At 39.4% G+C, this 13,242-nt stretch overlaps 1 protein-coding gene across 2 annotated transcripts; it reads left to right on the top strand.

Annotated features, from left to right (window-relative positions):
* Positions 1–1,584: 1,584 nt before the first annotated feature.
* Positions 1,585–12,106, top strand: ncapg (non-SMC condensin I complex, subunit G). Of its 2 annotated transcripts, none has more exons than XM_029506142.1 (22): positions 1,585–1,626; positions 1,867–1,981; positions 2,479–2,700; positions 3,122–3,350; positions 3,671–3,816; positions 3,936–4,020; positions 4,378–4,570; positions 4,658–4,807; positions 6,173–6,313; positions 6,799–6,922; positions 7,265–7,354; positions 8,282–8,470; positions 8,589–8,699; positions 9,147–9,266; positions 9,594–9,830; positions 9,925–10,106; positions 10,245–10,410; positions 10,671–10,838; positions 11,069–11,192; positions 11,434–11,481; positions 11,615–11,684; positions 11,783–12,106. In XM_029506142.1, exons 2-22 carry the CDS (start codon positions 1,874–1,876, stop codon positions 11,907–11,909), a joined length of 3,030 nt encoding a protein of 1,009 aa, XP_029362002.1. In that variant the 5' UTR covers positions 1,585–1,626; positions 1,867–1,873; the 3' UTR covers positions 11,910–12,106. The 2 variants fall into 2 exon arrangements, with proteins under 2 accessions (XP_029362002.1, XP_029362011.1); XM_029506151.1 differs by having other exon boundaries at positions 10,674–10,838.
* The last annotated feature ends 1,136 nt before the right edge of the window (positions 12,107–13,242 follow it).

Genomic DNA, 13,242 nt, shown 5'->3' on the forward strand with positions numbered 1-13,242 from the left:
TAAATATGTTGACAGAAACGTTCCAGCAGTCTTTTGAGTCCTCCCTCCTTTATGACTTGCATTATGCTGAATGGATTGTAAACAGAATCAGAAACAGAAAAAAAAAAAAAAAAAGTAAAATAAACATAAATTAATTCACAAGCAAGCAACATTGACTAAAATCAATTTCCCTATATGGGTACTTCAGCAGTTTGGTCTCACACTTTCACAGTGCTAAGGGACAAGCAAGAGGAAAACTCTTTTAAGGCCAAAAGCAGCAAAAGTTGTTATTTAGGGTAAAGATCCTATGATTTCCATATTCTGACTCACCAGCAGTTTTCATTAGGTCCTCTCTCTCTGGTAAATGCATTTGTTTTCCCAAGTCGGTTTAGAAATCAAGTTCCCACCAACTCCTGTACCTCCTCCTCCTCAGGTACAGCAGTCGATGCATGGCAGTTAATGTAACCCCTGAAAATAAGGAAATTTATGAACACATCTTTTGTGTGGCAAGTCCATGAATAAAGTTGAATAACCAAATTGTCACAAGCCAGCTGACACAAGAATTGTGGTGCCTAATAGATCTATGAAGAGCCCAAGGCCCTGGCTATTTGCCTGCTTCAGCTAGTTGGCATGAAGTACAGTACGATGGATTTTATCACATCATGGAGTATGCATGCAAGTTAGTGAGGCGTGAGTGATGATCGAAGGTGTAAACACTTTTTTCCTCCCACATATTTGGATTCCTTGAAACATGTCATGTGGATGTGCACAAGCCCTAGAGGTTTTTACATCTTTTTAGCCCATGACATAGAGAGTGTACAGACTAATGGAGAGACTTTTAGCCTCTCTACAGTTGCCGGAATTAATATTTGATACGATAACATACATCCCGAATAATCCTTCACCCGCATGTACGCAGGTCTAATGCAAGCAGCCTGACAGAGTGCCCTCTATAATGAATTGATTTTCAGAGATAGATGGCTGATAGATTTTCAGAGATGGTTGAGTGTGTAGACCTGTACTGCTGCAATCCCTCCTCATTTGCCTTGAACACAGCTTTCATCACAACAGGGGTGCTGCACGATAGCACAACCTGCTCATATGGGATATGAAATAATATCATACTATTGATAGGATAATTTATTTCCTTCATTCAACCAAAACTAAGCTGTATAATCAGCCATTATATGTTTTTCTGTGGTAAATCACTAAAGTCCAATTAACCCCAAATGTTTTGTGACAATGTGGTCTCATCCAGACTTTCCTGCTCTTTTATAATTATCATCGCTGTTGCTATTATGTGGTGCGATTTTTAAAAGAATCGAATTGAATTCTTCATTCATGTGACTTGTTTTCCAGGGATAAACCGTGCAATAAAAAGTCATTATGATTCATCTGCGATTTAGTATCTCAACTGAACTGAATTGGAAATGCCATAACATTGAAAATAATGAATCAGCATCAACAGTAGGTGAATTCATTGACAGACGAAACGTGCAGCTGCTTCTGTTTAGGGCATTAGACGCAGGGCACAAATACATGACGTCATGACGTAAAATCTGGATTACGCGCCTCAATTCTCGCGAGGACAGTCGAATTTTAAAAACAGGCGGTAGTGTCGTGTCGGAGGAGTAAACGGAAGAAAAGGTACGTTTTAAAAACGCACATTAGGTGTAATTCTTTTGTATAATGCAAAACAATTGTTAAATGTTCCGATAACGGACGGTGTTAAAAGTCTCCAGGGAGTTTGGCTCCTTGTGGTTTTCTCAGGGGGACTTTGGCTAACGAGGCACAGGAGAGTTGACGTTCATGTTGTTTCAGTTGTCTCCGATCTGTTGCTGCCGTTTAAGCGGCTCTCCCTTTTTCTCTTTGCTTTCCTTCCTGTAGAGGAATCATGACTGCCGACAATGAAATGGACATTAAAGAGGCCTTTCAACGCGCCCAGAAAGGCCACAACAACAAAGCAAAGCTGGTTGCAAGTCTGAAGAGCCGCTACAATAAGGTGAGACACACACACACACACACACACACACACTATAAAGTAGTTGTAAACAGACAGAAAGGGCGTTTTAAATCTCTTTTAATATTTGTTGACGGTTATTTAAAGCTATTATAATTTTGTGTTGTTGTTGTTATTATTGTTATTATTATTATTATTATTATTATTATTATTATATTTCACCGTGCAACCGTATATTGATTAATTGGCAACACAAAACCAAAAATTTGTTTCCAGCTCCTTACTGTACAAGGGATGATCTACTTTCTTTGCCATGCCATACATGACATAAGACATGGACCTTTTGGCTGGGAAATTTTATTGAGAAGGTTTCACTATTTTGTGTGGTGAAATTTGAGTAAAGCAATCCCCACACCTCCTGAGTGTTCCTGATTGGGTAATTATTCATCTGTGAACAAATATTGCAGAAACTGACCATTTGCGTTCACATATTTGCCCCTTTCCTTGATATTAATATCCACGTCCATCTCTTCCTTCAGCTTGAGGACAAGACACTGTTCCATGAGGAGTTTGTCCACTGCTTGAAGTATGCCATGATTGTGTACAAGCGCGAGCCTGCAGTTGAAAATGTCATTGAGTTTGTTGCACGATTTGCAACAAGTTTCCAGTCCCCCCCTAAGGCAGAGGAAGAGGACCAAGAGGAGGAAGAAGATGAGGATGATCATCCATTTCTGAGTTTCATCTTCAACTTTCTATTGGAGGTATGAGCATACTGCAGAAAAAAAAGATTTGCGAAAGAGGTCATGCTAAGCTAATGAAAACACAAGTTCATTAGTCATATATAAAATATGATATTGTATTCAATTTCTGGCAATAGATTCCACCAAATCCTACACAGTGGTCTAAGTGTAAATAGAAGTTCTGATGTTACTGAAGTTTTTAATTGCTTCTTAATAAAATTTTGCTGATCTCTCTTCTGTCTTTCCCTTTTGAAATCCACCTGTTTCTCACGCCAATCCTTTTTCTGTCATACCTTCTTTCCTTTGTTCCATGTCCACTCCTGGCCACTTGGCGTGGTTGGCCTCTTACTCAAAAATCTCTGCGCTTCTTTTTTTTTTTTTTTTTTCTCCCCCCCATTTCTTCCCCCAAAACTCTATGGCCCCATACCTTCGTGTCTTTTAGTCTCATAAAGCCAACAGCCATGCAGTGCGTTTCCGTGCATGCCAGCTGATCAACAAGTTGCTGGGCAGTATGGCAGAGAACGCCCAGATTGACGATGATTTATTTGATCACATCCACCAAGCCATGTTGGTCCGTGTAACCGACAAGTTCCCCAATGTGAGGATTCAGGCCGCTTTGGCCATGACCCGTCTGCAGCAACCAAAAGATCCTGACTGCCCCACCATAAATGGTTTGTTTTGTTTTTTTTCTCCATTCTTGCTTTCCATTCCATTCAACTTTCAATCAAATGCAAAAAAAATTATATTTTGTCAACAACCAAATCAGTTTTCATATTTATTTTTGTATTTTCTTTTATTTATTTTATTTAAAGATTGTGTGTTTGAAACCAAAATAATCACCCTCAGTAGTGTTCCAGCTGAAGTACAGCTGTCCTGCATGACTTTGTATTGTCTTTAGTTCCAAGCCTTTAAAGGAGCTTTTGTTTTGTTTTATGTTTTTATATGAAAGTTTTTTGTATAAATAGATGTTCCTATTGTTTCTTCTCTTAAGCATACATGTTAATTCTGGACAATGATAGTAATGCTGAAGTACGCCGAGCCGTTCTCTCCTGCATTGCAATGTCCCCTCAGACCCTCCCTAAAGTGCTCAAACGTACCCGTGACATCAAAGAGAACGTCCGCAAGCTTGCTTATCAGGTACCAATGCATGCTGTGGAATTATTTGGTATAGACATAACATAATACATTTGTTTTGATTTAACTAAGTGTGCATAATTGTTTCCTGTAACATTTCTATCTTTGTCCTCTATTTGAAGGTTCTGGCCGACAAGGTTCACATTAGAGCATTGACCATTGCACAGAGAGTTAGTCTACTACAGCAGGGTCTCCATGACATTTCAGGTAATACTGATTTCTTGTATTCGTTTTACAAAATTTTTCATAAAATAAAAAAAAAAAGAAATAGCAACTAATAACTGTTAATGTTTCTTGATTATTGTTTAAGTCTGACATGTCATAAAATTGTTAAAACTAAACAAAATTTTATATGTCAACACCTCAAACACATCCCACCAGATATTCAAACTGAATTTTCAATAATATAAATATCACAACAGAGAAGCTGGTATCATTTAATATTTGCTTATTTTAAACAATTTGGCCATTATAACAAAATAATTGTCAGCAAATCATTTTGCTAATCTGTTTTAAATTACATGCAGTCCTTTCAATTTGTCTAATTGTCCATGTGCCTTGCAGAAAGTGTCAGGGAGGTGGTTTGCACGTGCCTCCTGCCAGCCTGGTTGGGTCGACTGGATGGCAACATCATAGAGATGCTCCACAGGCTGGATGTAGAGAACTGCGCCCAAACAGCTCTGGAAACACTGAGAGCCATTTTCAAATACAAAACCAATGAGGAAATACTGCAGGACAGAGTTCAACTTGACAGCAGGTACATGGATAATTGAAACTCTTTCTCTCACCTGACGTAGCCATTACAACATTTTCAGCTGGAGGTTTATCTTGTGCTTTTTAATAGGAAGCTGATCCCAGTGGACTCTCTGACCTGTGAGAATGTACTTTACTGGAGAGCGCTGTGTGAGTTTATCAAGGCTAAAGGAGATGAAGGTGATGAAATGCTGGAGCAAGTGTTGCCTGATGCTGCCACTTATGCCGACTACCTTTATGGGTGAGAAAAGAAACACATTCACTCAATTACATGTGATTAGTGTATGTTTTACCTCAACTGCAGAGTAAATAGAGTAAATTGTGGAGCAGGCATTTGGACAGGCTATGGAGAGTAAATTATTCTTAGTTAGTAGGATAAATTACAATTATTGACATTTTAATAATAACAATTTAATAACAACAAAGGTAATACCGACAGAGAAGTATCAGCCAAATCTGCTGCTCTGTTCATTGTTTAGCTGTTAAGAGCCCTTGGCAATCCAGTGCTCTAAACATCCAGCTAATCCAGATACCTCCCTATTTAGGAGCTCAAATAGTGAATATTGAACTTGTATTTGGGAGACTGCCATGTGTGAATATGATTGAAAACCAAATATAACTTTAATTAACTTAAATTGTAATTTTGTTGTATCCCAAACAGTTTTCTCATGTGTCCAAATGTAGTTATTGCAGGTTTGAATAGAATTTTAACAGTTTTCAGACCTAATTTACTTGCCTTAATAATCATTTTGTAACTCCAGGCATCTAAAGACATACCCAATGTTCTCAGCAGAGCTGTTTCTGTATGTAACCGTGACAAATTCAAGTCTAATATAACTGCTTTGATAGTGTGGCTAACAAATGGCTAAGCGTTTAATCCAACCTCTTTACCTATGAAATGCATTTGTAAATATGACCAGTGTGTTACTTAGCATTTGTAGAAAACCATGTTAAACCACTTACATCAATGCTCAGTGCTCTTCAGTCATTATGCTTAATTTACAAGATTTAAGTATTTTTTCATCTTCAATCGCTTTGCTCGCTGGAAGATCAAAGTCATGATTAAAAAACATACAGCAGACTGTGCACTATAATGCTCACTCTCAATAGTTTGCTATTACTCAGTGACACCTTTTAATTTGTCATACCAAGGTTTGTAGTTTCTGCTTAAAAGAAAGTATTAATCTGGAAGACTATCATTATAATTGACGTTTAATTAATTTTTTTTATAGCATGAATTACAGAACACATCCACACCTTACTATTTTAAAGTCTTAGAAGGAATTATCATCCTTGTGCATTGATATTAGAGAATTCTGCTGATGAATTTCCTTAATGTGTGCGATGCTATAATGTGAATGAATAAGCTGAATTTAAGTGGCATAGTTAAGACTTACCTGCTCATTAAATACATACAATAGATAATTTTTTTTAAAGGTTTGAATGACTCAATCGGTAGCTGGCTAATAGCTTAAATAGCTTTGTGTAGCACTTTTTAGCTTTTTGCTTTTTGCTTGAATTTGTAGTTGAATACCATCTAAATATACTGTGCAGTGAGAGCGGTTGTTACTTCTTAGATGTTTGACTCTTGACTCTAATCGTTTAGGTATTTGAGAGCAGTGCCTGTACTTTCGGAGGAGCAGAGGGCTGACTTCAGTCAGTTGGAGCTGGTCATGACCAGAGAGTTCATCTCTCAACAGCTCATCTATCTCATCAGATGTTTGGACACAAATGAAGAGGGTGGCAGGTAAGATGAAGAGTTAAAATGTTATGTTAGTAAATTGATAAACAGATGGATGAAAAAATAAAGTGGAAAGGAAAGGCCAGCTATGACTGAAGAGAGAGATGTGACATAACTGTTGGAATGGAATGGAATTTTTCTACAGGTCGTTTAGGTGGATTGTAACTTATCTAGTTGCTAGAAGCAGGTATAAGCATTGATTGAATAATTACAGACCAAACAAAGTAGCAGATTTAGCAACAGCTGTCATTGGATAGTTGCGGCTGGTCTTCATTGTATGTACATCAGTTGTGTATGTGAGGTTTTGTCAATTAATGTAGTTTTAGATATCACAAAACCTAAACTGTAAGCGTTCCATAGTGCCATTTTGTAAATTCAGTTTCTGCTGCTCTGCTCTATTTTGCTCAGGACAAAGACACTGTTCAGTTTCCCCAAACTTTTTTTTTTTTTTTTTTTGGTGGCTTTAAGACTTATTTCTTTTGTCTTTGCAGGAAGCGTGTGCTGGCTGTTCTGCAGGAGATGCTTGCTCTTCCACAGACCACCTCATCCCTCGTCTCCCTGCTCACAGAGAAAATGCTCACCCTCATACCTGATGACCACCGGCGCATACAGATTGTAAGTTATAGTTTATACTTAAATTTGAATGTGTTCCTGCTGAAATTTAAAGTTCAGTTCTGTTAATTTACTCCAGACTGTACATCTTTACATATGCTAATGTTAATGCATGTGTTGATTCTCTTCAACACATTTCATTTCATTTCCTTGACAGACCCAATAAGAGAGAGCTGATATTATAAAAGTTTAACCAAATTATAAATTTACACATAGTGGCAGGAAATGATTCTCTCGATGGACCAATGCATTTGCTTATAAAAGTCCTTTGTTTGAAATGTCAACTAAGTTCAGCTGTGGTATCATTTCAGAAAGATGTCTTAGTGAACAGGTTCTGTTGCACAGGTGGCAGAAATCATCTCAGATGTGAGGGAGCCCATCATGGAGGCCAGTATGCCAGTGGATGAGAACGAAAGTCGCCGTCAGCAGATCCAGGTGGGCAACCCTCTGTTAACTCAAAGTATCCAGAGGCAATTAGAATCTGTAATACCCCCTTTTTTTTAATTGCGGTAAACATCACGCATTCTCCCAACTGGTTTTCACTTAATGGAGAAATTTATCTAGCATAAACCACAAGACCAAGTCTTATCCCAAACCAATGGGACCGTACTTCTGCACAGCATATATATAATACAATACTCTCAAGTGCTGACATTCAAATACCTCAAATTGCAATTGCTAGCTAATAATTTCCATATATTTTTGAGTTCTAACTCTTATCTGTTATGTTGCAAATCAAAATTCCTCTGTGCTCTATTTAAATCAGCTTTTTGTTTGTTTCTATTTGCTCATCCTGCACCTCCATCTGATTTCAAATGTGGAAGCATAGTATATTTTAACAAGCAGGGTGGTGCTCATCATTTACGCCGCTGTGGGCGTATTCAGGTTTATTAGATTTCCCTGTCTTTGTCAGTATTATTCAATATGCTTTCCTTACTTGAGCTCAATCAGAACCATTTCTTTGCAAGCCTGTTTATGCTTTCTGAACAAAGGAACATAAAAGCATTAAGGAGTTGTCTTAGCTTCAGTCAGGAGTGTCAGTCCATCTACTGTCCAACCAGCCTTGAAAGTATAATGTCATGGCCACATGGTTGCAGGTTAAATGAATATTGGCCCAGGCTTTAGCTTCATTCCTGTCAGTGGACCTGTCCTCTTTCTCCCTCTCTTCATTTTTAATGAGTAGAAGCAAAGTACCCTCTCGGGGGTTTTAACCTGGCTCAGAGCCTCACCTGTTGTTTTTCCTGTTAGATGAGTACTATTGCCTGTTTCAGCAGTCAGGAACCCTCTTGAGTGTATTTCTGCTAAGACTCTCACCTTTCCTGTTTGTCTCCACCACTGTTTTCTTCCCCACATTCCATCCAGTTAGCAGAGGTGAAGGTGCGTATCATGGAGGCTAAACAAACCCTGGAGGACTGTATCACTGCTCAGGAGTTTAGCCGTGCAGCAGAGCTGAAGGACTCCATCACAGAGCTTGAGAACCGCAGGAACCAAATAGTTCAGGAAATTGCACAGAGTAGCCAGCCAGCTGACAAGGAGAGCTGCACTGAGAAGGTACAGAACCAAAAAGGAAGCACTACATCTTGGCATCTCATTGTATTTTAATAGTAAACACAATTTCCCTCTGGAAAAAAGTGCCTGAACTGTGTGCTTTGTTTCCTGTGTGTTTCAGAATGACCCAGACACGCTTTTGAGGTGTTTAACAATGTGCGCTGAACTGCTAAAGCAAATAAGCCTCAAGACTCGAATTGGTCCAACTATAAGTGCCTTAATGTCCTCACTGGTATGGGAGCACACCCACATCTCATCATTTTTTTTCAACTAACCATATGCTACCATAGATATACAGATCCCACGCTCAAATAGGATCTTTTATTTGTGTGTTTATATATATATATAAACACACACACACACACACACACACATACATATATATACCTACCTACCTTCACAAAGGTAACCACACAAAGAATAAATGGATGAATAATAATTAAGACATGAAAACTGAGTCAGGTTATGAGAAAGTGTGATGATTTTCCCTGTGACCTTCTGTTAAACTGCCCTCTTTTAAATTGACCAACATTTCTGACTCTGCTGGGATTTTAAGGTGCCAACCGAGTGACAGCTTTGACTCTTTGATGATGTGCATAGAATTGATTAATGTTATGCCATATTGGTGAAATCCGCTCAGGCAGAAGTTGGTTGAATTCAGTATTTCATTCTCCATCAGGTCCTGCCCAGTATTGCAAATTCTCATCCTGCAGTCCGCAACATGGCTGTGGTGTGTCTGGGCACGTGCACCCTGCACAGCAAGGACCTAGCCAAAACTCACATGGTCCTACTGCTACAGGTAACTCTATACAAACGTTTCAGAAAATTCATTTAATATATTTATAAACAGGCAACATGTAAGATGGGTAAAGTTTCAGATTTAATCCACTGATGTTGATAGTCTTAGTCTGCTGGACTAGTGCAATAGAGAATAATTTTTAAGTAGTCAAGTACCCAGGAAACATACAAAACTAAACTAAGTGACACTTGATTGAAAGAGACACTGGTCCTTCTGATTACTGTATAACTATAGCTGATTAAAAAAAAAAAAAAAAAGTACCCCAAGGACTTATTTATTTTTTTGTACGTTAAATTTATTTGTGTGTGTGCTCCTGCGTGATTTCAGATCGCTCAGCTGGATGAGGTGAAGATCCGCATCAGCGCTCTGCGGGCCATCATCGACCTGCTACTGACGTTTGGCTTCCAGCTGCTCTCTGAAACAGCTGCCTCTCAGACAGCCCCGCCAACTCAATCCCCAGACAGACAGGAGGATGCCCCGGCAGTGGCCAACGAGAACCAAGAGCTATCAGAGGACACAGCACAGAGTATCCTTGTAATGCTTTCAGAGTTCCTGGACAGTGAGGTGAGCTATTTCATGAATTCACATGCATTAGTTTTTTCTGGGAATGAAATGGAAGATATTTTTATCGAGTTATTGGTGCGTCCCATATTTCCAGGTGTCTGACTTGCGTACAGAAACGGCAGAGGGTCTGGCCAAACTTATGTACACTGGCCGCATCTCTAGTGCTAAGATGTTGTCCCGTCTGGTGTTGCTGTGGTACAACCCTGTCACTGAGGATGACACCCATCTGCGACACTGCCTTGGTGTTTTCTTTCAACTCTACGCCCGCGAGAGCAGGTCTGACATCTTCTCACACACAGGCAAACAGCTACGTGGTTAAATATTATGTGTCTTCCTGCCATTAGTGTGACTTGCACCAGGTTAAGGGATAAGTTATGAAACACAAAGTAATACTGATTTGGTCTTTGTTACTAGGGCCCACCAGGAGGTTGTGGAGGAGAGCTTCCTTCTAACTGTTCGGACACTGATGAATGCTCCAGCCACCTCTCCTCTGGCTGAGGTGGATGTTAGCAATGTAGTTGAGCTGCTTGTGGAGTTAACTCGGCCCAGTGTACTTATTAAACCCTCAGCTAAAACAGAGGTAAGAACATCTGCTGAGGTTAATGTGTCCTTTCTTAGTCACGTTTTTATTGGCTCACTAACATTTCACTAACATTTCTTTATTCCAGCAAATGCATATTTATTTCTTAAACACAGGTGAAATACGCAAATTGCCCTCTGAAATGTGTTGGTTCACATTAAAGCAGGCAGATCTTTAATTCACAATTGTTTGACTAAGCTGTTTAGAGCTTGATAATAGCTCAGCTAGGAAACATTAATCCAGTGTATTGGACACTTTAGGAGGTGTGTGTCCATGACTATTTGGCGGTTCGTATTTGTGGGGAGATGCTGAAGGACCCTACAGCCCCTGAAGTCCGTCTCTATGCCAAGACTCTGAGCAACCTGGAGCTCAGCAGAGAAGAGACTGTCAGGAAAGACCTGCAAACACTGCTGCAGGAGCTTGTACAGGTATTAACACCATTACTAAGACTCATACCTTAAAACCTGCAGCTCACAATATCTTTTATTAGCAATTCATTGATTTCATTTGTTTTTATAAAATGTGCTGATGTGCTGTTTTACTCCACGAACAGTCTACAATCCCAAAATCTTTTTTGCTATCATATTAAACAGAAATGTACTAAATCCTTACGTGTGTGCATTTGTTATATCTCTCCATGTTTTCCATATACCTGCAGGTGGTGAAGGATCGTGTCTGTCTCCGTGCTCTGGAGAAAATGCTCTGCCAGCTTGTGAACTCAAGAGAACAGGCCAAACTCCTGAGCAGCAGTGCACTTCAGCCGCTGGATGTCAATGCAGATGGTACATATGCAAACGTATTGATAATTGGTATAAAACACCACCGGCGCTACATTTGCGACAATTCCTGTTTGAAGAATTATGTCTCATTATCAGAGGCTCTTCGCAGATCAACCTCCACCGCCCATTTGTTCGCCTAAGCTGAAAAATTACACGTGGATGATGACAATGAATAATTTATAATATAGCAGGGAGATAGGATAATAGTAAAAATATAAATTTTCAACCTGCCATGTTTTCACAGAGGCTGCAGCAGAAGATCCATCAAAATCTGCCAAGAGAGGTAAAAGAGGTAATACAGGTTCTGTATACTCAACAAAATTTGCAGTTGTTGATGGTGCCGATGTATTTTTAGACATCTTGTCATCCACCTGAGAGGAGGACTTGACTCAGCACTGAGGTAACCTGAGTGTTTGTGTGCACAGGTCAGAGGAAAGTCTCTACAGCTAAAGGAGCCAGGAAGCAAAGCAGGAGGGCAGAGTCATCAGATGAGAGGTCAGTCTGTTTCATTATTCCTATCTGTGTAAAGAAATGTGACGGCTGAAGGCACCAATCCTCACATTCAGCTTGTTGTGTTCAACTTTTGGCCATAGCGATGGAGAAAATGTTCCTGAGTCAGTTCATATGGTGCGTCCATCACGGAGGGCCAAAACCGCAGCTTTAGAGAAGACAAAGATGGATCTCAGCAAGCTCATCAACCAGGAGGCCAATGTGTCATAGAAGTCAGGTTTAAGTGATTCAAGGCTATTATCATTCATTAAAATTTGTCTGTCATGTCTTTATAGAACTGTCAGTGAATCAATTGAGCCTCTCACATTTGTCTTATAGCTCTTACAATGAGGTCACCTCTTTACATGTATTCACATTTCATGTTTTAGCTTGTCTGTTTCATCATTTTAATCATTAAAGTGAGCTATTCTGCAATATAACTTGTCCTTCTCGTTACTAAATACCAGTTAAGTGGTCCTCAATCTTTTAGGCTCAGTAGGGACATAACTCACTTTCCAATGTAAAATTGATGAGTTGGGAATGATCAATATGATCGGCTGCAGTGTACGGCTGCACCCGTACTGAGAGTTATAGGTCATTTTTGAATTTTAAATCACTACTCACTAGTTACTTCAAAAGACTCTTTATTGTTCCAGTTACAGACACCAGTTTGTTGCACCTGTAACGGACAGTATAAAAAAAACAAAGAAAATATACAACAGATGTTTAGCACCAGGTTCTTCAACAGAGGGCTGAGGGTCATTTATCACATCACTGGGCCACCTCACGCCCCTCCTGCTCAAGTGGCAACCATAGTGACATACACACAAGGGTAGTCAGGCACACAACACACACTACAGGTTTAAAGTTTGACCTACAGCCACGCATCTCAGATCCAACATAATATTGATCCAAGATTAGTGTTTACTGATCAACTGGCTGGCCTTGTCTATCACATGGTTAAGAAGCAAAAGAGTGGAGGTAGGCTTCTCTTGCTGCAACTTGAGAAACAACAGGAACTATATGGAAACCTTAACAACACCTTAACATCTCCCACCTGCATTTGAACAGTTAATAACGCTAGTATGTTCATGATAAAAACAACTGAATGCTATTATAAGAGTTAAAGATCTGTTATTTTTCTGCTTCATTGAGGAGAGCAAAGCAGGTGGGGGGGGGGGGTTTGTATAGTAATATCCTTTAGGATCACATTACATGGCTATGGAAACAACTGAAGAAACATCCCAGGCCATTGGTACTTGTGTACATCCATTCGTCTGTCAGCAATAAAATAATTACTACATACTGATAAATCATCTGGGTTTGTATTGCACCAAATAGATTCTCTAGTTTTACAGTAGGGGGTGGTAGTGGGACACGGGATGTGCAAAATATGTGGGGAGGAATCTGTAGTGGAATTAATAATCTCAGATGGAATAGTGCAAGAAGCAGATCTGACACTAACGACATACAGTAAATGCTTTGGGTGAAAATAAGACAATCACAAAACAATAGATGAGCTAACACAAGTCAGATCCCCGACACCAAAAAAAAGAAGAAAAAA

Source organism: Echeneis naucrates, chromosome 1 (assembly GCF_900963305.1).
Source record: "Echeneis naucrates chromosome 1, fEcheNa1.1, whole genome shotgun sequence".
Classification (NCBI taxonomy): Eukaryota; Metazoa; Chordata; class Actinopteri; order Carangiformes; family Echeneidae; genus Echeneis; species Echeneis naucrates.

Bases quoted from the DNA above. Each gene is read 5' to 3' on its own strand.
- ncapg (XM_029506142.1), top strand. From the start codon at position 1,874: ATGACTGCCGACAATGAAATGGACATTAAAGAGGCCTTTCAACGCGCC. The intron at 4,571-4,657 runs GTACATGGATAA...GCTTTTTAATAG, and splicing joins AGAGTTCAACTTGACAGCAG to GAAGCTGATCCCAGTGGACT. The intron at 8,700-9,146 runs GTATGGGAGCAC...ATTCTCCATCAG, and splicing joins GTGCCTTAATGTCCTCACTG to GTCCTGCCCAGTATTGCAAA.